The sequence below is a fragment of the Marmota marmota genome, unplaced genomic scaffold (assembly GCF_001458135.2).
Source record: "Marmota marmota marmota unplaced genomic scaffold, marMar, whole genome shotgun sequence".
NCBI lineage: Eukaryota > Metazoa > Chordata > Mammalia > Rodentia > Sciuridae > Marmota > Marmota marmota.
Genome location: NW_025999900.1, coordinates 5,995,961 through 6,021,141, shown reverse-complemented (window position 1 = coordinate 6,021,141; position 25,181 = coordinate 5,995,961). Strand labels below are relative to the sequence as shown.

Below are 25,181 nucleotides of genomic sequence, written 5' to 3'. Positions count from 1 at the left end.
AGCTAGCCTCTTCAACAAAAGCTGCTGGGAAACTGGAAATCCATATGTAGTAGAATGAAATTTAACACCTATCTTTCACCCTGCACAAAACTCAACTCAAAGTGGGTCAATTAAAAACTTAGGCATTAGACCAGAAACCCTGTACCTGCTTGATGAAAATGTAGGCCCAACCCTTCAATATGTTGGCTCAGGAAATAACTTCCTTAACAAGACCCTTAAAGTGCAAGCAGTAAAATTAAAAAAAAAATCAATAAATTGGATGGCATCAAATTAAAAAGCCTACTCAACACAAAGTAAACAATCAAGAGCATGAAGAGAGAATCTACAGAATGGGAGAAAATCTTTGCCACCAGCTCCTCAAGGCATTAATATCCAAGATATACAAGGAATCCAAAATACTTATTTTATCTTGTTATTAAAACTCTGGCTATGGGAGACAGCTTCCCTTTAAATATTTCCACTAAAAATGTGTCAGTTTGGATGGCTTAGCCATTAGATTGTATGTATATACTCAAGCAACATTTTGGACCAACTATTTCCAGGTTCTCAAGTTTGTCTTAGTTTAAAACTAAATCTATACTTCTTCCAGGTCAGGCTCCTATTTCTTACATGTATTTATGATATAACTCAAATTTATGTACTCATCTTTTAAAATGGCATAATTTCACCAAGGATAATTTAGAATTACAGGGGCCATTTGTGAACCACTGATGTTACCAAATTAGGATAAACTTTATTCCTACAATATGAACACCTTTGCCAGGGGCAAAGCTGCCCAGATGGCAGAACTCATTGAAGTCACACAGTTTATCAATGAGAAAGAAGTGGGTTAATATATGTATTGATAGTAGATATACTTTTGGTTTAGGCCATGATTTTGAATTGCTTTGGGAAATAATGAGGGGTTCTTGACTCAGTAGGAAGCCCAGTTAACAGTGGTTAGTACTTAAAAGAACTTTTAAGTGCTTTAATGCCTTCTAAGGAAGTAGATAGTATAAAAGTAGGAGCTCAAACACAAGGAGATGATATAGAGGCTAAAGAAAATTTGTGATCTGATATCATGCTAGATGGGTAGTTCTCATTAAAATTATAGCCCTATTAAATCCCAAGAGACTAAATCTTTAGTTTAAAAGCAGTTTGAAGCTGTTACTGTAGAATGCCAGTGATCAGCTACAGAAAAAGATAAAGATGTACTGAGAGAAATCTGATGTAATTTGGTTTGTCAGCTAGCAATCCAATAATAATAGCACCAAAGGACCTCAAATGGAAAATTGCAAAAATTCTACATGAAATTATCCACCACTGTTGCTATGGTTTGAATGTGTTTCCACCAAAATCCAGGTTGAAATTTAATTCCAAATTAATATATATGCTGTATATATTTCCATATTCTTAATATTGTTCTTTGTATCCTTAATCATTTACTAGCAAGTGTCCAATACCTTGTTATTTAGTTGTGAACTGGTTAAAGGAATCAACCATAATTTTTTGTATCTGTTTTTGTACACATTTTTTTTTTTTTATAGCCACACTAATTCCTTAGGTTCCACTTTCTTGAAATCAATCAGTTTGTTTCTTTGGTTCAACTACCAGGTGAATTTTCAGATGACAATGCGCTAATAAGCCAGAGAGATGGAAATCCAAAATCCCCTATGAGCTCAGTCCTAAATAGGAGGTTCTTATCTCCACTGCTGTTTGTAACTAAACTTTAACAGAAATAGAACTAATAAGAGAACTAGTGGGGCTGGGGATGTGGCTCAAGTGGTAGCGTGCTCACCTAGCGTGTGTGAGGCACTGGGTTTGATTCTTGGCACCTCATAAAAATAAAATAAAGATACTGTATCCACCTAAAAACGGAAAAATAAGTACCAAAAAAAAAAAAAAAAAAAGGAGAGAGAACTAGTGTCAGATGTGGTGGTGAATGCCTGTAATCCCAGTGGCTTGGGAGGCTGAGACAGGAGGACTGTGAGTTTAAAACTGGCCTCAGCAACTTAGCAAGGCTCTAAGCAACTTAGTGAGACTCTGTCTCAGAATTTAAAAAAAAAAATGCTGAGGTTCAATCCTTGCTACAAGGAAAAAAAAAAAAGAGAGAGAGAGAACAAGAGAACTAGAAAATAAAGGTATATTATTTGTAGGCTATCTTATTTTTATAGATCTTACAAGTGCTTCTCTTCTGTTTTAGATCTGCATAATGATCTTACCACTATAAAATGTTCTATTTAGCACAAATGAGCAACAACAAAATGTTAGAACATATCTGACAGGCTCCAGGGGTATTTTGGCCAGAAATAATTCCCAAGTATCTCCCAGTAGCTGGTATTGGATTTGCAGTATAAAATTTTTGACTACTACATGCAAACTCAACACGAACTTATTTTTGTTTCTTTGTTTTGGTACTAAGGATTGAATCCTGGATGCTTTACCATTGAGCTATATTCATATCTCCTCCCACCCCTTTCTGCATTTCAAACAGGGTCTTTCTAAATCGTCAAGGCTGACCTCAAATGTCTTCTTTCCTCAGCCTCCCAAGTCTCTGGGTTTAGAGGCATGTGCCACTGTACCCACTTGGACAGAAATACATTATCTTGGCAAACTGATGCTTGTGCTTTTAGGAGATTCCTGGACATTATCCAGGTTCCACTTTAGCCTAAATCTTATTCTATAGGTTGGTTGCTCAGATTGGGGATGAAGTTCTATTCTTTTAGCTTTAGATTCTCCTCGCTCCTGGTTAAGAAAAAGATCATAAATTCTGGCCATAATCTTTTTCACATTTGTGTAACATGACTCAGATGTGTGATATCCACAGTCTTAAATGCTACTATACAACTGCTCTTTCATTAGATGATTCAATAAATGATCATCCAACAATGAAACTGAAAAACTTCATATTTCAACAGCATTCCCAAGACACTTCATATACTATTGTGGTACTTCAAGTAGGAGTGAAGATGTGGACTGATCACATTCCTAGATGTTAATAGCCTATCTTTTAACTCAAGCTGAAGAATGATCATAAGGGAACTCTGGTACCCGAAAACATCTATAAATTCGAAGCTTACTATCTTCATTAGCATAACATTATTATTCCTCTGTCTTTATCAACTCAACTTTATGATACCAGAAAACTCTTCCTTTGAAGATAACAGTTGTAAATAACCTTATTGTTCATCCTAGAAACTTTTGGAACAATTCATCAACTCTTAAATGAAAACTATCAAAAGACAGTTTATATACCAAGACTACAAACTGCTTGCCTTGCTCTTACCATCAATCCTGAATGATTATATTATGATCCTTATCCAATGCTAATCAAGACTCCATACTGTTTTAATCGGAACTTCAAAATCTTGTAAATATCCTGATCTTATCCTTTCCTTCCTGAGAGTCTGACTTCAAGACTAAGACTCCCTTACTACAATAAGAATAAACTCAGTTTTTTCATTACTGAAACCATTTTTAAGGAGTCAAAGTGACCTCTTCCTTTGACAAAGTTACCAAAGTTATCTATTTCACTTTTTAATATTTATTTTTTAGTTGTAGTTGGACACAATATCTTGATTTATTTATTTTTATGTGGTACTGGGGATTGAACCCAGGGCCTCACATGTGCTAGGCAAGTGCTCTACCACTGAGCCACAACCCCAGCACCCAAAGTTATATCTTTATTAAATGATATAGATAAATTCTATTAAGTTCTAACTTTTTTCCTTTTTCTAGGATCAACTGATATATTGTGCTAACACATTTTGATATATGTTGAAAAGCTGATTATACTTTTCTTTATGTTGGTTACAATTTGGAAATGTCTTTCTTGAGGATAGTTAATTCAGTAAATAAGTGAAAAAAGAAAGTGAAGGAATAAGAAGAATTCATCCCCTTGAACATAGGAAACTCAGAGATATCATCAAAGAATCATACCCGAGCTGACTCTAAATGAATAAGTAAGAGTTTTCCAAGAAAACAAGGGAATAGACAGTTTATGTAGGGGGAAAGTTCTCAAAGGAACAGAAGCAGAAATTCGCACTGAGAAAGTGAAGAATTACTGATAGGTTCTATCGAACTGCAATATGGTAGCTCATGGCAAAGGAAGAAAAATGGGGAAATAAAAATAGCCTAAATAAGCAATGGGGGTATTATATTAAGAAGTTTTCAGGAAGAACAGCTTATGGTGCTGAAAGGTTTGGGTGTGGCCACAGGTATGGATATGAGTCAACATGGAATTGGAAGAAAAGACCATAAACCACAGAACTCATAAAACTATGCATTATGATGTTGAAGAGGCTCCCTAAATGGAACTAAGTGGCAATCTGTGCCATCCACATGACTATTTCATCCTAAGAAAACAGGATAGGAAAAAATTGAACCATCATGATGTCCATCCATCAAAAGTGATTGTTAGCCAACAAGCCAGTAACAGAATTATTGAAATGAAAGACATTTCTAACAACCCAAAGAGCCATGGTAGAAGTGAAAGAAAGTTCCAAAGAATCTTTCATCAGTAAGAAACAATTTTTATTTTTAGTTACCATAAGCACCACCAATGGCTCATCACCATTTCAGGATCAACAATAAATGGAAATTTTATACCGATCATCAGAAAATGTTGCTTTAAAGTTAATTATCTGTGAATTATTTAGTGAACTTTCAATCATTATTCTTCTGACCCTTAGATTTCTCAAACTAAGGTATTAGGGATTGTGGGATTTAATACATCATTAAAGAGCATCCCTCAAATTCACTCATCTGTCACTTATTTCTAGAAGGTAAAAAACTGAATATTCACATTGATACAAGTGAAAACTTCTGAAAGGATAATATTAAACAATCTTGTTTTATTTATTTAATTATTCATTTACTTTTGTGGGTGCTGGGCAATTTTAACCCAGGGCCTCTCACATGCTAGGAAAACATTCCATCACTAAGATACACCCAAAGCCCTGCATTTATTTTTAAAATAAAAAATTAATATTTAAATTTATTATTTTTTAAAATTTAATAAGTAAACAATATAAAGGTCTTTAGAAAACAATTACAATGTGGGTAATTGTCCCAGTGTTTGGAGCTAAGTTAACAGATCTACAATACAGAAATGAGAATAAAACAGATTTTTACCCATTTGAAATTCTCCAATTACTATCTGATTGTGAAATAATACTGACACTCTATAAGAAATATAAGCCATTCCATTTGCTAAAGCTCCCAATAGTGTAGGTATCCTGTAGACCCATTTCAGTGTGGACCACTTGTACTTCTCTTGATAAAGATCAGGAAAAATATGGGATGGTGTCAGTAAGCTATTAAGTAACAGAAAACAATTATAAAATAATTATCATTTATCCAGAGTTTTATCCTGGGAGCCCAAAACATTTATGGGAAAACTTTCAATATGACATAATTACAGGACATAGTAAAGGAAAAGCTATTTGTAGTTTATTTTTATAAAATAGGAAAATGAATAATATACAAAATTAAATGACTGTTAATTTAATCCAATTAATGATCAAACCAAAAAGCAAAATAAGGATGCTTTACTATTGTTTCAGGATACTACATTTTAAAACACTGTACCTGCCAGGCACAGTGGTGTACACCTGTAATCTCAGCTACTAGAAAAGCTGAGGCAGGAGGATTCCAAGTTTGAGGGCAGTCTGAGCAACTTAGCCAGACCCTGTCTCAAAAAAACCCCCCAAAACAAAAAACAAACAAACAAACAAACAAAAAACCCAAACACCCAAAAAACAAAACAAAATGAAAAAAACCCAAAAAAAAAAAAAAAAATCTCTAAAAAACAACAACAAAAAAAGGGTTGAGGATATAGCTCAGTGATAGGCAAGTAGCACTTACCTAGAATGTGCGAGGCCCTGGGTTCAACCCCCAGTACTGCAAAACAGACAAACAAAAAATCCCCACAAAAACATTTTGCCTGTTGAAGGTAAAATCTCTCAGGAATTCATATTCACAAAATGATTATCATGTACCCTCTTAAAAGTCACATATATTCTTTTTTTTTTTTTTAAGTTAGCCTCCTTTTATGGATTTACTTCACTACATTATTTTTGGGCAGTCTGTTTTCAAATAACTTTGTGTCAGTGAAGCAATTAAAGGGGGTATCATCTTAAGGTCAGAGCGGAGTTCATTTCTACCTATTAGAAATGCATCAATGTTCTGCTGAAAATCAATTGGATTAAAGAAATATTCATTTAATAGTGATATTAATATTTTAGAAGGTAAAAAACTGAATATTCATATTGATACAAACTTCTCTTATTGCTCTTCTTCATTCTTTAATCAAAATGTTATTTTTAGCATTATTTTCTGTTGAACCATAATTTCTAGTTCAGTAGCCTGCCACAAACGATGAAATACTCACTGGCTCTGAGAATGTTCTCTTTGCTGCTGCACCTGGACTGGACCTGCAGAGAGAGCATAAACTCAGTAATTCAGAGCTTATAATATAAATGGCCAAATATGCAAATTCAACGGGCAAGCTCCTGAGGTCTAGGAGCAAAGGTTTTATATATCTCAGATTTTATAGCATATTAATAAAAATGTTACATTTGTTCCATATATATCTTAATTCATCCTTACTTTATGTAAAGACTGACTTCCAGAAAAAACTGCAGGCACAGTATTACAAACTGGACAGAGATAAAACCAAAGGTAATATTTTGTTAATGTGTATTTGAAATCAATATTGTTGGACCTCCATAATCATTGGTTTCACATTCATGAATTCAATAAACTATAAACCAGAAATATATATAAAAAACTATCTGTACTGAACATATACAGACTTTTTTCTTGTCATTATTCCCTAATCAATATAGTATAGCAATTATATTTATGTAGTATATATACTGTATTAGGTATCATAAGTAATATAAAGATGATTTAAAGTATATGGGAAGATTGCATAGGTTATATGTGAATACTATGCCACAGTATGTAAAAGACTTGAGTAGTAGAATTTGCTATCCATGAGGGTTTTGAAACTCTTTCCCCAAGAATACTGAGGAATGAATTTATATGAAAAAATTAAAGTTACTTCATAGTTGTGAATACAAACCTTTAATTTTAAAGCATTTAGCATATCTCTTGACCAGAGTAATGATATAATTCAAGAAATAAAGTAAAACATTCTATTGTAGTTATTTTTATTATATATATGTTAATGAGGGGAAATAGAAAAATCCTCATGTACAACATTTACCATTGATTTAATAACTGTTGTGATTTGTTGATTATAATAATTTATTATAATTATATGTTGGTTATAAAAGATGCTTCTATTGAAAATTAATTAATTCATTTATTTGTCAGCTCTCAATTATGTTTCTAATTTAATAAAAAACCCTTATGTTCTGACTCAATATTCAGGTCAAAGTGGAACATTCTTTTAAAGGTTTCAAAACATTCAAGGACCATGTTGGATGGCATTAACATTGTTGTTAATGTTAGATATAACTGTATTAAAGCTCTATACCTCTTTTTCCCACTCCACAGGAGCTTGCCCCAAGTGGATATGTATACAACAAATTAATTTCTATAGCTTAAAGCAATCTACTATTATATGAAACAACTTATGAAAGGAATGTTGTAACTTAGGGTGGGTTATGGTTGTCCTCCCCTGAAAAAAACTGTTAATGTTTAAAGAAATAACAATAAAAAATGTCACAAAATACAGACGGGGGATGGGGGGGTAGGGAAAAAAATCACACACACATACACACACAAAAAAGAAAGAAAGAAAGAGAAAATAATTTCAAATGTTAAAGTTATTCTCTTTTGGCCCAGATTGTTTTTACTAGTTTTCAATAAACTATAATGAAGAAGCTGATCAGAAAGATAAAACTCTTATATTCTTCTACTTGGAAGTCTAATTGAAGAACAATTCTGGACCAAATGGGAAAGAAATTAATGAATCTTAAGGGAAAAAGAAATACAGAGAAAATGACAAAAAGAAAAGAAAAGGAAGAAAGAGAGGTGGAGAGAGTAAATCTAGATAATAGAAAAGAAGGTATGGGTTAATAGAAGGGGACAATATGTAAATGGAAAATGTTCTGCTAATTTCTTACTAAAAATTCATACCAAGAGGGTAAGAATGACTAATGAACTTGCTGAAAAAGAAATAAGCAAGTTACCATACTATGGAATGAAAATAAGTGTTAACTATACCACTACAGCTTTAAAGGAGAAAAGAAACACATACTAACAAACAAATTAATAGACAAGTTTAATAAAGAGAGAAACTACTTTTTAAAAAGTGATTCAAAGAACACAAGAGAAAGCTAAAAGTGTGAGAGAAAAATCTGGGAGAGAGAAAGAAAAGAAAGAGGAAAATGTTGAAAGACAAAAAACAGTTTAAAGAAGTCAAATGGAAGTCAAGAAAGTCTTCAACAAGATGTGAAACAGAAGGAGCCCAAATCCATAGCGCAAAGCAATGTTTGCGAATGGAAAGTAGCTCCTTTGATCAGTAATAGTTACTCTTAAGTCGAAGCCTCTATTCCTCCAGAGTTCATCTTTAAGCCCTTCCAATCTAGAGTGGAGCTAGTGTATGGATAGAAACAAGAGATTTACAATGAACAGAGCAGTTCAGATGAGTAGTTAAAACGTCTCATAAAATGTTCCAACAGATTTACATAATGTCAATTATATACATTAGATAATGTATATAATGGAAATGGTGGTGAAGAACCAGCTGTTTTTTTATCAAAACAACAACATAATACCCTCTTCTCCCCTAGGTGGCTTAAAAATTAAATAACAAAGAAATCATTTATAACATGAATTTAATAAACCTGTATTGCTTTGTGACAATCCAGTTTAGAATTATTTTTTTCCAAATAGCTTTAGAGGAGACATTTGGATGATGAAAACAATTCAATTCTCTGAATATGAGCATTTATCAGGGTTTGTAATATGCCAAGAGTAGTAGAACCAATGTTTTCTCATTTATGTTACATTGGCTATATAGCCAGATTTGAGGGAAATCACTTAAAATATGTGCGTGTATGTATGTATGTATGTATGTATATACTGAGGATTGAACAGGGGTACTTTACCACTGAGCTACATCCACAGCCATTTTCATTGTTTATTTTGAGACAGGGTCTCATTAAGTTGCCCAGTTTGGTCTCAAAATTGCAATTCTCCTGCCTCAGCCTCCCGAGTAGCTGGGATTATAGGCTTGAGGGAAATCACTTTTGAAATTAATGATTATGAAATTTTCTTTACTTTAGTGATTTTAGCACATATATATTTAGAAAAGCACGAGGAAAATTCTTCTTTAAAAAACTTTATCATTTACGCATTCACCAAATGATATACTATGAACCTGATCATATTTATAAAAATTACTTAATTTCATAAAATCTTTTTATATGCTCATAATGTAATGGGATTTACTTGAAAGAATAAAGAAGCAACTATTACTCTTGTTCTCACATCTAGGAACTATAAGGAAGGAAACACATAGGTCTGTCTTAAGTTTTATGGTTCGTTTTTTTTTTTTTTTTTTTTTTTTTTCTTTATGTTACACTGGCTTTAATCAGTGGGGGGAAAAAGGAAAGTCTGAAAAGCAAACAAAACCAAACCAAAACCCTGAGATTTTGGCCTAATATCAAATTTGTCAGGGATTAAAATGAAGGACTGAATGAAGGGTATGGTATAAGATTACTCAATACTGTATTCTTTTGGGTCATGTTCTTTTACTACAGTTAACATCTGACTGATTTTATGGTGCTGACAAAAAAATTCCCCTTTCAATTGGAATCAAAACTAAAATAACATGTAGATATAGTACATTATATTAAAGTCAATGGAGGAAATGAAAAACATAAGAGACTTACTGAAAACACCAGTATTTATTTTCTAATCAAGAGTGCTTTGAGGCATCAAATAATTCATTTCAACATATGTTTACATATAATTTTTGCTGAAGATCACATTGTCCATTAGGAAATATTAAGATATGAAACAGAAAACAAAAGGGGGGAAAGCACATAATAAATGGTAAGGAAGAAAAATGAAAATGCCTTAAAAAAAAAGCTGAGAACATTTTAACAAACAACCACAATCTTTAGATACAGTTAGAGAAATCACTTACCTTATGCTTAGGTCATAATAAGAATAGCACAGTGTTTAAAGTCAGCTCTTCATTATGGGAGGTACAATTGAAAGCCATAGGTTATAATAACATGAACTGCTACACGGAAATCAAGATTTTTTTCAGCCCAACATGAAAAGCTAACTCTTATGGGAGAACTTTCAACTTATGTTTAATGCGACATGAAGGACAACTGAGAATATAGACATAAAAACACACTAAAACATAAATCTCATACCAAAAAGGGAGAGATGGCTCAATCTCTCAGGACACAGATTTCATGTGATCATAGTTTGTGACATATAAGGGTAGGCACATCACTCTAACAACAGTGAAAGAAGCATGCATAAAGTATACTCATCCATTTACCTTTTACCCTCTACCCCACTCATACACAAACAAGCCCACCAAGATACAGGGAAAGAATGTAGTGCCAAGCTGTTATGAAGAAAGCAGGACACACGGAAGCACAGCAGTGGTCATGTGATTTGAGAGGTGTTCTTCCCTTAAACCATCCCATCACCATGCTTATTTTAAAGAAGCCAGGAAAAAGATCCCCTTTCAATGCTGCAGTAGCTACGAGCCCCCAGCATGAAGCTAGTGTGTGGAATTTTGATCACCGTTCCCTGCGATGTCAGGGGCTCTCCAGTGGAAGCCAGATGTGTAACAGCAGTTAGTGGGGATACAAATGTATGAATAACAAACATCCTTTTCCTTCTGCATTTCACAGAAGTAAGAGGAGAGAAACAAATAAAATAAAACCCATGTTAAAGATAGGTTCATAACAAGATAATATATAAATATTAAAATGAAGATCACATTTGATTGCTGGTTAACACAACTCAGGTTTCACAAAAACTACCTCTATTTGCTGCTCACCAGGCTAATTCATATTCTTTTTCTTGTAAATGCTACACAGTATAGTCCATATGAAAAAATTTTGAGCAATTGGTCAGATGGGGTCCAAGTCAAGAACAAAAGTCATCCTCTTTGATGTACATTAAGAAAAATCTATTTTTAGCATGATTTTACTGACCAATAATCACATTTTAAATTAGAAATTAAAATTCTATGTGTTTGATTACCTATGCAAACTGAGAAGTTCTAATATTTTAAATTCTTTTTTTACATTGTTAAAACTAAAAAAACAACCAAAAAAGTTTATCTATTTGGAAATGAAATTCCTTACATACTTTACTCTAACTTACTTAACATGGGCTCTTCTTGTCACTAACAGGGTTATATCAAGTCACCAGAAAACATTTCAACATTGCTTTCCTATTATTGATGACAGTTGTTAACTTCATCTAGTTTATATTCTTTGTATAAGATGAACTTTAATTCATATGGGCATCTCAAAATTTAATTAGAAGTTCTGTAACTATTCAAAGATGCTGTATTTATTTTACCATTTTCTCTCCCTCATTTTATTCTTAGCAGGTCAACATAGTTTGACCTTCCCTACAGAATAGCTTCAGTATTTTAGGCTATGAGTTTCTTCCATAATCTTGGTTTCCTCATGGGAAATAAAAAAAATTATTGTGGAGCTCAAAGAAGATAATGTATGCACCACTGACTTGAAGTAATAAAGATGGAAATGAAAGTCAGTAGTTATGATCAGGGGATCCACTCATATTTGTAAGATAACTATACATCCTCCTCATTACAATTTCCTCATTGGCTCAAAATTGAGACAAGCTCTTATTTTTGACCCCACAAAAGGGGGAAAAACCCAATAGGGATTGGCCAGTACTTTTCTGAAATGTCATAGTCATGACCACAGGTAGGAATGCAAGTCACATAATCTATTATAGGACAAAGTCTGAACCAGTTCATCTAGAAAATGCCTTGCATTCTTGAGCTTTTAAACTCTAGAATACACTGTTGTTTATTTCCTGATCCAAATTCTACTTGTCCTTTTAGATCTCAGCTTAGATTATATCAGTTGCAAAAAATATTTAAAAAATCCTGAATCAGAAATATCTTCTCTTTCTAAACTCTTTTGAACATTGTTGAGCTATAATTACCATAAAACTCAGTCATTTTAAATGAGTTAAATTGATGACTTTTAATGAATTCATGTGGTTGGGCCACCATCACAACAATTTGGTTTAAATTTCCCTAAATTCTCTTAACTTTTATCTTGCAGTACTAGGGATTGAATTCAGGGAGCTTCTTTCACTGAGCTACATCCCCAGCCCTATTTATTTTGCAACAGGGTCTCGCTAAATTGTCCAGACTGGCCTGAAATTTGCAATCCTTCTGTCTCAGTCTTCCGAGTAGCTGGGATTACAGGTGAGAGCCACAGTGCCTGAAATCCTTAAAGCATCTTATTTAAACCTCTACTAATTTATCATAGTTACTTATATAAAATTTATTGATATGAGCCCCACATAGACTTTACCTTTAATTCATTTTATATTTCCCACTATGTCAAATAGTTCTTTGTACATAGCAAACAGTTACTAAATCTGAATGTTAATTTTATGTTAATTATTCTTTTCAATTTGAGCAGATGGGAATAATTTCTGTTAATATAAGTATGATTGGAGCCATTTCTAAAGTATGTAAAGCTGTTTTACTGCTCACAAAGGATTTTTGCTTATTTGAGACTGATAGTATTAAGATATATAACATGAAAAGTGAGTGAATTGTAGCTAAGAGATATCTGATACCTTATAGAAAGAGCTCAAGAATTTAGGAAACACATAAAGAAACATGGTTATTTAAAAAAGTTATAAGAACTTTAGGGTTAAAAAATTCTGCTTTACTTGCTCTTTTCCCATTGGCTTAGATGATTAATTAAATGGTATAATCATTTAATAGTCATCACATTTAAAACCCTTAACCAAAGGTAAACACACACACACACACACACACACACACGTGCCTGTGTGTGCACATGTGCACACACACACATCCATAATTAATCTTTGAAATTTTAGTCATCTATGTACTATCTATATAATAACATAAGCCTATGCAGGCACATAGACAATATTTATAAGTAAAACAATTTTTAAATCTTATTCAGAGGACAATTCTTGAATGTTTTCCTACTGTTATATAAACTTTTATTACTTTAAATTTCACTGTTTTCCTAAATCCTGGGTTAATGTGAAAAATTCTTCTTTTTCATATTAACTTCTTCTAAAAATGCTAAAACTGTGGAGGCAACACATCTAATGAAGTGAATGATAATTACAACTGAAAACCAAAGCTTACTTATGTTCCACTATCATCAGTAAATTGATTACTTATTTGTACTTAAAGGGAATATTGTAGTACTAAAATATATGTATGGCATACCTAAGAATAGAATTGGTTATTTCCATGATTCGAGAAAATGTTAATTTGATAACTTAATTTGATGATTAGTAGTGATTAATGGTGAATAGTCTTAATGTATTGCCTAAATTTTCTAAACAGAGTCACTCTCAGTGACCTGTAGAAACTGCAAGTCCTGCTAGGCCTGGTGGCGCACACCTGTAATCCCAGGAACTGGGGAGGCTGAGGCAGTTCAAGGCCCACCCTCAGCAACTCAGAAAGGCCCTAAACAACTTAGTGAGACCCTGTCTCAAAATATAAAATAAAAAGGGCTGGGAACATGGTTCAGTGGTAAAGTGTCCCTGGGTTCAATCCCTAGGACCAAACAAAACCCTGCAAATCCCAGCCTGGTCTCCCTTTGGTACCAATATTTTTGATTTGGTATTTGTTCTGAGAACTTTAATGTTGATCATAAGTATAAAAATGAATATGCTACCTGGTTAAATAATTATTTTAGAGCTATATGAAATGTTTTTGACTAGCAGGAATTTCAGATTATTCATGACAATATTTCCCAACCTTTGATGACATATAAAGTAGTTTGTCCTCATTCTAGAGGTTAGCAGTCAGGGATTATTACTGGTTTTAGGTAACACAGTAAGGTAGTAATAGAATTTAGCCCTTTTGACTTTCAAACTTAATTGTCTTTGAAGCCAGAATTAGACAGGCAGTCAGTATAGATAGGTAAATCGAGTCAAGTCAGATCAAGGAGGCCAATTTTGAGTGAGTCTGGGAAGTTGGAGACTGTCTCCTGAGGGATTGAAATGTTAATTGCTTCAGAGCCCTTCCTCCACCCTTATCAAGAACCTGCCCCTGCTCCAACCTGTTGCCAAGGTAATCTGTCCCAGGAGAATCTGTCCCTACTCCATCCTACCCTTCCCCCTTCAGCCCACCAGTTTCCCACCTTTGGGCCATCCCATCAAGCATTCCTGGGCCTTGTTATGTAAGCAGGAAGGAGAAGGAGAAGGGGGAAAACAAAGGAAGCCTATGACAAATAAAAAGGGCAGAACACCTCATCTCTTGGTATACCAGGATACAAGCTATGGCCCCTTTCTCCCTCCCGGGAAAAGTCTATGTTACCCCATTTTAAATAAACCCTGCTTTATTTAAAAATATGCTTGCCTCAGTGTGCTTCTCTAATGTTCAAACTTCAATATGTGGGGAAGCAGGACTCTTCACTGATAACCAGTGGTATGGTCTTTATACCAGTAGTTGACCCTATCTTTCCAATTTACTAAAGACAATCATTACATTTCTTGTTTTTTATTATATATTTTTTATTTGTTCTAATTAGTTATTCTACCTGACAGTAGAATGCACTTTCATACATCATATATAAATTGAGTTTAACTTCTGGTTGTACATGTTGTAGAATCACATCAATCATGTAGTTATATATGCACATAGGATAATAATGTTTGATTTATTCTACTACCTTTCCTACCCCGATACCCTCTCTTCTCCTGTCACTCCCCTCTGCCTAATGCAAAGAAACACTATTCTTCCCTAACACCCCGGCTTCCTTATCGTGAATTAACATCCTCATATCAGAGAAAACATTTGGCCTTTGGTTTTTTAGGATTGGCTTATTTTGTTTACCTTGATAGTCTCCACTTCTATCCATTTACTGGCAAAATCATTGCATTTCTAATGAGACCTCCTGAATTTCCATTGCCTCTTTGCTCCTGAGTATTTCTCTTAGTACAGAGAAGCACTGAATAGGAATGTGTATAAAGTGAAGGAAAACTGGTATAATCAAAGATATTTTGTGGAGCAGCACTCTGAGCTGCCTAGGTTTGAATCTTGGTTCCATCAATATTAGCTGTGAAATACTGTCTGAGTCATAATCTTTCTAGGCCTTTATTTCCTTATGTATAAACTGAATATAACAATAAAATCTATTTATACTCAGAAAAATTATTAAAAAACAGTATATATAAATGTTTCTTTAGAAAAGTATCTCAGAGTGAAAGTATTATGAGTGTTAGTAATTACATTATTACTAGTATTATACTTTTCTCTGGATGACATTCTGAATCTGTAATAAAAATGTTGACTTTTTTTTTTGTGATTTTTGGCAACTCTCATAAGTAAGATCAAGTAAGATTACTTTATGTAAGGCCTGACCTGTATCAAAAGTGTTAAAAATACTAATTAAGAGATAGATGCTAAAGGATAAATATGACCAATAATATAAAAATCAGAAATATTGAACATCATGATTATTATGCATTTTCTGGAACTTCTAGAAGAAAGTTGCACTGGTTTTCATTAAACGTGAGTTTTAAAATACTGAGTTTCAGGGCTGGAGTTGTGGCTCTGTAGCAGAGCATGTGCCTTGCATATGTGAGGCACTGGGTTCGATCATCAGCACCACATAAAAATAAATAAACAAAATAAAGATACTGTGTCCATCTAAAAATTAAAAAAAATACTGAGTTTCTAGTTTCTAGTCTTCTTGGTTTTCATTATTGAGTGTCTCATCATATCACTTATTCATTCATAAAAGAAGAAAAACTAATGCTTCTACAGAGTATAGTAGTTTTCCTTTATAATATACCATTATTTTCCTTTTTAGTATGTTTTTATTTATAGTTTACCATTGCTTCCCTTTCTAAATCAAAGGCTGCAAAGTCATTATTGGTTGAAAAAGTAGTGACTCTTATTTCTCTAAATGCTTAACTTCCACTAAAAAGGCACATAGAAGATATATAAATGAGATAATCATTAATATGGCCCATTTAATCCAAAAGAAGATTTAAAACATGCACACATATGAACCATTAGAAATATTAAAATGAATTTGCAGATTGATCAACTGATTAATAACAGGGAAAAAGTCAACTACATTGCCAATTGGATATAATTTGCATTTCTATAAAATATGAACATTATCTGTATACCACAACTTATGGTAGTGCAATAGCTCTGAAAATAAAAGGAAGAGAGGTGATTCAGAGAGTCCCAAACAGTACAGCCAGTAATATTTTTTTTTATTAAAAATTATTTTTTTTAGTTGTAGTTGGACACAGTACCTTTATTTTTATTTGCTTTTATTTTTTGTGGTGCTGAGGATCGAACCCAGCGCCTTGCAGTGCTAGGGGAGTGCTCTACCTCTGAGCTACAACCTCAGCCCCAAGAGCCAGTGATCTTTTTGTCTGTTTCAAACTCTTGCATAATTTTATCTGACAACTCTATGGCTTGGGAGTACCTGACAGAATTTACGTCTGTTAATTGATTCTAGTTTTAGAGTTTGTTCCAATTATATGCCTTGATTTCAAAGATTGTATGTAATACCTCTTACAGTCACTTTAAATGGACTGCAGTCTTTGTTTTTACTGCAATATTATAAATGTAGTTTATCATATTAAAAATGGAATGAATTTATGAAAATACATTATTATTTTAAAAGTTCAACTTAAAATATAATTTCAAATGCTAAATACATAACATTTTGTGTGTGTGTGTGTGTGTGTGTGTGTGTATGGTGATGGGGATTGAACTCAGAGTCTTGCACATGCTAAGCAGGTTCTCTATCACTAAGCTACTACACAGCCCCAAAACACATTTTTGCAGTTTTCTTTTTCGTAAAGTCTGATGAAAACTCAGTTTGGTTATTAATCTTATCTTGTCAAGATTCAACCAAGAGTAAGTCCTAAGGGAAAGTCCTATTAAAATCAAAGAACTGTAATATAAAAGATAACTATATGGTCCTTGTGTTACTATGGAATTGAAGCACTACATTTTTTTTTGGATAAGACATTTTAGACATCTTTAATCCAAAAGGAGAAAGGTAAATAATGATGTACAAGAAAAAGTCTGAAGAAGGAAAATTCTTTCTTAGAACATTGATTTTGGGTATTTTGGGGTACTAGAAATGGAATCCAGGGTACTCTGTCACTGAGTAGCATATCCATCACTTTTTATTTTGAGATAGGGCCTCCTTAAATTGTCCAGGTTGTCCTTGAATTTATAATCCTCCTGCCTCAATTTCCTGAGTCACTGGGATTCAGGTATGCACAACCATGTTTGGCTTCTTAAAGCATTGTTAAATTTGAACTTATATGTAGTTAGAGTTGTTTCATCCACTTTAATTTCATTAAAAATTTGCATTTACTCCATCCATACTCCCTCATACTAGTGTAAATTCACATTCATATAACTTATTCCCAGCATTATCAAGATAAGTCAGATTATTTTAGATGTTTGTAAATTGTTTTTCAATATAAGCTGTATAGCTGTATATCCAGAGGCATGAACTAATTTGATCTCTTAAAGCTAAAGTCTTAAATTATTTAATTTTATAAGCATTAGTTTTCACATCAACAAAATTTCAGAAGAACAATACTATTCATTTATTGAACAAATACTTCTCGAATACCCACCCAATGCTAGGGTCTGATCTAGAAGCAGGGTAAGCATAAATAAGACCTTGGAATTTACATTCTGAAAGAAGACAGCTAGTTAGCAATTTAACAAGTATATAAATAGGCTAGTTTCTGATAGCAAGAAGTGTTATAAAAAACAAAACAAAACTCAGTAATGGGATAAAAAGTGACTAGGGACAGGATACAGCTATTAGACAAGAGTTCTCTGAATAAGTATTATTTTAGACCTGAGACAGTCAGATGAATATCAAGGGATTAGAACTGCCAAGGCTGAGGGAACAGCTTAGTACTGTGCAAAAGGCTCAAATGTTGGTTGAGTTCCTAACTTCTATGATTATTGTTGAGAACTAAACTAATGCAGGTAGAATGTTTATAACTACACCTGACACAAATATGTTACTGTGATAATAACAATAGGGGTAATAGTAATAACTATTAAGATTATTACACCAACTACCAATTTCTAGATCCTAGAACTACTTTCCTCAATCTCTATTGATCTAGAACTGTTTGCAATCTCTTCCAAATACAAAGAAACTGTTGTGATTGGTCAGAAAGGCCAAAGATTGGTAACAAAAGGAGACACAGATAGTATTTAGACTTATGGTTTTATCAAAGCAGTATAAAAAAAGGTCTTTTGGGAAAATCTGATATTTCCTAAAAATTAACAAAGGTATCTATGATTAAAGAGAATATAGGAATTGGACACATACACCAATAATTCTAGCTACTTAGAAGGCTAAGGCATGAGGATTACACTTTTGAATACAGCCTGGGAAACTTATTGAGACCCTGTCTCAAAAAAAATGGATGGGGGTATAACTCAGTGGTAAAGCATCCCTGGGTTCAATCCCCAGTACTAGGGATGGGGTGGGAGAGAAAGAATATAGGGATTAGGGATATAGTTCATCAGCAGAATCCAGCATGCATGAAGCCCTGGGTTTGATCCCAGCACTGTAATTTAAACTACACACACACACACACACACACACTTTTTTGTTGTTGTTTATTCAAGTTTTACTATAAATAAATTTTTGCATAAAAACTCTTGTGGTAGCATATTACAGTTGACCCACTTGTTAGTATTTTCCAAATAGTTGGATCTGTACTTTGAAATGTTGAGGCATTTCAAAATTTATGGGAAGATAAATCACATGGCATTCAATAATCACCAAACTAGTAAAAGTTTATTCATAAATAATTTCTATTTTTAGCAATCATTAACAACCAACCCAAAATATATTGAGATGCTTTGATTCATTGTTTGTGCTTTTTGTTTCCTTTAAATTCCTGTTTTGTTTGATTTGATTTCCTGTGTATTTCTCCCACAGATTTATGACACATGGCTTGGTCAGGGTCAGCCAGGGTAGTTTTGGGATATTTTCTTTGCTTTTGGGTTAGTTTATTTTATTGCTCTCTCGGCACAACAAATAGGAAACTGGTCAGAAATGTGTGTGTATACCATATCTCTTTCTCTACATATGATTTGTGTATTTATAAATGCAACACACACACATACACATTTTTGTGTATGTGCATATTCTATCCCCACTAGCACTTACAAAATATTAAAGTGGTACTATAAACCAGTTGATTATTTTAAAGATAAATTGAAGCAACTAGACATGGTAGTGTATATATGCAATCCCAGCAACTTGGAAGGTTGAATGGCAAGTTCCAGGTCAGCCTGGGCAATTTTAGCATGAATTTGTCTGGAAATAAAAAATGAAAGGGCTGGGGATAAAGCTATGTGTTCAAATATGTTCTATTAACAGATATATCATTGTGTTTTTAGAAATGTAAATAATTGCCAAGGATGGCTGTGATTACCAAAGAGTTGGTACTGCCCTAAGCCATGCCTCAAGGATCTACACATATTTGTTATGATTACACTGGTTTATGGGCATTATACCTACAAATCCGTTAGCTTAGATTTCTCAAATTCAGAATTTGAGATAATCTAAAAAGCCTATCATACTCTTTATTCTAGAAACAAATATAATGCCAATATTTTCAACCCATATTTTTAGATATAAGTATCTATTGAATTGAGAGTGCTGTTAAATTTTGAATTGCTGTCCTAGGTAATTTCACCATGAACTCTTTTGCTTTTTCTACCCCTCTCAGGGTTGTCTGAGATAGCTTTGCTGTGTCTTGTATAGTTCAGGTGATATAATGAGTAATACAATCAAGTCAAATTGCAGAAACTCATTCAGCAAAGATTTTCAACTCAAAACTCTTCCATGTCAGCTATTAAAACTTTTCCACAATTCTTCAATGATAATTCTTTCTCCTATATATGTTTTTTATTCTCTATTTACCTTATATTCTCTATAGAATTCCTTACTTTTTTCTCTTTCTCCAATTCACCATCCTATTTCTTCCTGTTTAAACGTTAACAACAATTAACTTGGGAGGAATTCAAGCATGTTTTTTTTAAATTTCTTCTTTGCATACCTATTTATTTACTGAAAATATGAAAAACAAGACAAAGTATAATTAAAATGAAAGAAAAATAGAAAATGCTATTGAATTTGACAATGTTTGATTTTTTTTTTAAATTCTACAATTCCAAACTTTTACTGTAGGCTTACTCTGCTCAAATACATTATTTGCTCAAATCAATGTTACTCAAGTGTTGATAGATCTAGTCTGAACCATGAACACATATATATCTGTGATAAGATACTTGGGATCAGTTCACTGCCTATTGTCATGGAATAGCTGTGAAGTTCACTGACTTCACTGTGGACTCATCATATATAAACAGTCTGTAGACAGGGTCACTGTATGATTTAAATTTTGTGGGTTTTTTGGGTACAGGGGGATTTGACTCAGGGGCACTTGACCACTGAGCCACATCTCCAGCCCTATTTTATATTTTATTTAGAGACCAGGTCTCACTGAATTGCTTAGCACCTCATTTTTGCTGAGGCTGGCTTTGAACTTTTGATCCTCCTGTCTCAGCCTCCCAAGCTGCTAGGATTATAGGCATGTTCCACTTCGCCCGACTGATATAGAATTTTTATCCCTGGAAAAGATATTCTTAATTACACTGCTGGTGGGAGTGCAAATTGGTGCAGCCAATTTGGAAAGCAGTATGGAAATTCCTTGGAAAGGAATGGAACCACCATTTGACCCAGCTATTCCTCTTCTCGGACTATACCCAAAGGACCTAAAAACAGCATACTACAGAGACACAGCCACATCAATGAATATAGCAGCACAATTCACAATAGCTAGACTGTGGAGCCAACCTAGATGCCCTTCAATGGATGAATGGATAAAAAAATGTGGCATATATACACAATGGAATATTACTCAGCACTAAAAAATAATAAGATCATGGCATTTACAGGGAAATGAATGGCATTAGAGCAGATTATGCTAAGTGAAGTTAGCCAATCCCCAAAAACACAAATGCAGAATGTTTTCTCTGATATAAAGGGAGTGACTCAAAATGGAGAAGAGAGGAAAAGCATGAGAAGATTATCTCTACATAGGGAAGAGAGGTGGGAGGGAAAGAAGGGGAGAAAGGGAATTGCATGGATGGTGGAAAGGGACCCTCATTGTTATACAAAATACACATATAAAGATGTGAGGAAAAAAAAAAAGAATAGCGCTATCTTAGATTAGGTAGAGAGAAGTGATGGGAGGGGAGGGGAGGGGCTGGGGAGATAGGAAGGATAGTAGAATGAAACAGACATTATTATTACTGTGTGTATATATGTGAATGCATGACCAATGTGATTCTGCAACCTGTATACTCAGAAAAATGAGATATTGTATCCCATGTGATTCAAGTATATGATATGTTAAGGTCATTGTACTGTCATGTGTAACTAATTAAAACAAATAAAAAATGTGGAAAAAAAGATATTCTTAATTTATTTATAGTAGTTGTATCCAGAGTATATCTTCAGATTCCTGTGAACTATATGACCTAGAATTTTGGCACAGTATATTGGAACATTAAAGCTATTCCATGCTATTTCTTTAAAGCACACTGAGGCATATACATTTACTTTAACAATAATTAATAGGATTCATCTTCTTTCTCAGTGGCTCAAATGGGCTACCATTTGCTGAAAAGGGAAAGGGAAATGAAGAGAAACAGCTAGAGATAAAAATATTGGGTGATTTCTAATGGGAAAAACACTACCATAACTACCATCACCACCACCATACACACACACAGACACAGACACACAGACACATACACAGACACATAGAAAAAAAGCACAAGAAAAAATGAATGAGAGTAAGTTGGTGAATGTAAATGAGGTAATAAATAATGGAATGGGGCTTCTTATAGATTATTCTCTTCTTCACACTTCTTCAACTTTCCAACTACAAGGCAGAACTTTAAAACAACTATCATTGCTGATCTGAAATTATCTCTTAAACCCAAATGGGCAATATTCAAAAAGCGTACCTTATAAAATTTGAGAAGATATATATATGTGTAAAAGAAAAGATAAAAAGATAGACATTTTGACTCACATCGTAGCTAATCTTAAAGAGCTATAGCAGGGCTGGGGTTGTGGCTCAGTGGTAGAGCGCTCGCCTAAAACATGTGAGGCACAGGGTTTGATCCTCAGCACCACATAAAAATAAATAAATAAAATAAAGGTATGTGTCCATCTACAACTAAAAAAAAAAAATAAAAAAAGAGCTATTGCAAAATTTCTTTGTGGGTAGGGTGTTTTATTTGTTTGTTTTTCTTTTGTGGTGTGGGGGATAAACCCAGGGCCTCACACATGCAAGGCAAGTGCTCTACCACTAAGCCATTTCCCCAGCTCAAAAGGATGTTTTAAAAGGAAGTTAAAGAGATTTCAGACACAGCTTAAAGAAAATGATTATGATTATGAGTATAATTATTACATCTTCAAGGATATATGACTCTGTTAAAAAAAACATAATAGTTGGGCTGGGATGTGGCTCAAATGGTAACACGCTCGCCTGGCATGCGCCGGGTGCTGGGTTCGGCCCTCAGCACCACATAAAATAAAATAAAGATGTTGTGTCCACCAAAAACTGAAAAATAGATATTAAAAAATTCTCTCTCTTTAAAAAAAAACACATAATAGTAGATAGCTCTAGCTGAGGAACGTTTTGGGCTAGAATCTTGAAACAAACTTAGTTATGTCTAAAAGTTAGGTAACTGCAAGTGATAAGACAATGACATATTTGGATGGAAAAAGTGATACGTACATGCCCAAGAGCACTTTAAAGATGCTACTATCAGGGATGTGGTGTACTTCAGCATATTGTGTGCCTTGCATGCTTGAGGCCCTAGGTTTATTTTTGGGAGAGCTGAGGGAAGCTACTATCTATAACAGTGAGAATAGTGACTTATAATAATGAGAATGACTATAGTTTTCTTTTATTCCTTATGTTGACAGAAGTCCAGCTGATAGACAAGGACAAGCATGTGGGGAACATTTTTAGTATTTGCTATTAGCAAATATTTACAGAATTCTGTCAAGTTACCAATATATCCAAATGTTCCATAAACAGATATGTCATTGTGTGTTCAGAGATGCAAATAATTGCTAAGTATAGGTGTGTTTACCAAAGAATCAGTATTGCTATTGAGACCCTTGCTAAATAGTGGCAGCTGAGGTTAAACAAATAACACTAGATTATTTTGGCCTGTCCTTTTGTTACAGAACAGTAGCCTTCCAAGAAACTGATGCACTGCAAAGACCCTCTCTTCAAACCCCGATTCTTGCAATCAAGTCAAAGATTTCAAACATGTCATTCAGAATAACAGGAATGAGTTTATTGAAGGGACAGGAAAAGGCAAAGGGAGATTCTCAAGGGAGAGAGTGGGTCCTCTCAGACACACAGAGAGGACCTCTCCTGCACTCCAGTTCTATTGGGGATCCCAGAGGACTTTCCAGAGAGTCCTGCCCAGATCCACCTCTTGACTTTTGACTGATACCAGGGTGACATCAGACTTTCAAGTCCCCACTGTCATGGCCACTCTAGGTCATCTTGGTTCATGCTGCCTGGTTCTAATTGGATTCTTAACCATATACTCTTACAGACTTTATGATTAGGAAGAACTATCCTTTTCTCCCAGAGTTTCAGGATTTGGTCACAAAAGTCCTGGGTTTCTTTTATCAACATTATTTTGGGCCTGCATTTCTCTTGCAGTTAAAAGGTAGTTTGCTGAGGAAGGTAACATATCCTGTTCACTTGGCCAGGCAGGACTTCAGTCAAATTGCTTCTTGGAAAAGAAAGCATGTGGGGGGTCAGCACAGTGGGTCCAATTTATAGAATTATTCTCTTAACCTTGTGTTCCCACCATCCTTATCTGTTTGTCCCCTGACACTTTGAACTCTTGGACTGTTCTATGTGAATCTAAAACTGATGAACTGGTATAGTTTTTGATGAACTTGGCATGTATAAGGGAAATGAATAACAGAGGTTAATTAGATAATTTTAAGTTTCTGGTTTATAATATTTTTTGTATGTTTAAACTTCATTAGCCTACATATCAATAGTTGGAGTAACTAAGAGTTGCGTGATTAATCACTACACGTAAATAAATTCTTTGGGAAAATTTTGATACAAATTAAGCAAAACTTAGTTAACTCATGGCCTTGGAAAACAGTTTAAGAATTAAGGATTAAATGACAGATTTCAGGATGATTTTCTACTTGGAAAAATAACATTTGGTTTAATTTCTTTTCTATTAACAACAACAAAAAAATGCACACATGAATAAGATGAGACAATAGAACTGATGAAAGATGTAGATCATTTGATCATCAAACAAATGCTCCTGACAAACATCTAAAGTACTAAAGGTGATTATAAAGTTTATTAAAAACAAAACAAAACAAAACAATTTGGAACTATCAGGATACAAAGGAGTTGTCACGATTGATATATTTTAAGCTGGATGATTATGCTGTCAAGTTTTATGGTGACAATTAAAATCAGTCTTAATTTGACTCAAACTGCTTCAGATTCTAAGCAAAATATTTGAGACAATATGCAAATAATTAACCACCCCTAATACAATCTCTTTCAAGTTTCAGTGGCATCCCTTTTTCTCTTTCCTGCACTCATAACAGCACATTTTTGGCAGGGATGCCCAGTCTTCACAACACAACTAAGTTGTACTAGCGACTAACTTAGCACACTCTGACTCAAAGTACCATTTTTATCTCAGTTTTCACTTTCACTTCTGGGGAATTCCCTTATTTGTTAAATAGTACAGAAACTCATCTATTAAATTCTAAAGGAGGGCCGCCCCCTCCCCCTGCGCCGGCAAGGTAGACGGAACTGTGACCACCCACAGAGCAGGCCCAGCGGCCTGCTGAGGGGCAGAGCCGCCCCCCACCCCC

The 25,181-nt window shown here is 34.0% G+C and overlaps 1 protein-coding gene across 19 annotated transcripts in view; it reads right to left on the bottom strand.

Moving 5' to 3' along the window:
* Gphn (gephyrin) overlaps positions 1 to 25,181 on the bottom strand; it is a 625,252-nt gene that overhangs the window by 161,276 nt on the left and 438,795 nt on the right. For 10 of the 19 annotated variants that reach the window (XM_048798536.1, XM_048798540.1, XM_048798524.1 and 7 more), the window contains one exon: positions 6,371 to 6,413. In XM_048798536.1, the coding sequence (XP_048654493.1) occupies positions 6,371 to 6,413 (43 nt within the window). Of the gene's footprint in view, positions 1 to 5,844; positions 5,881 to 6,370; positions 6,414 to 25,181 lie in introns of all 19 variants that reach the window. The other 9 variants (XR_007345755.1, XM_048798535.1, XM_048798527.1 and 6 more) reach the window with 1 other exon arrangement.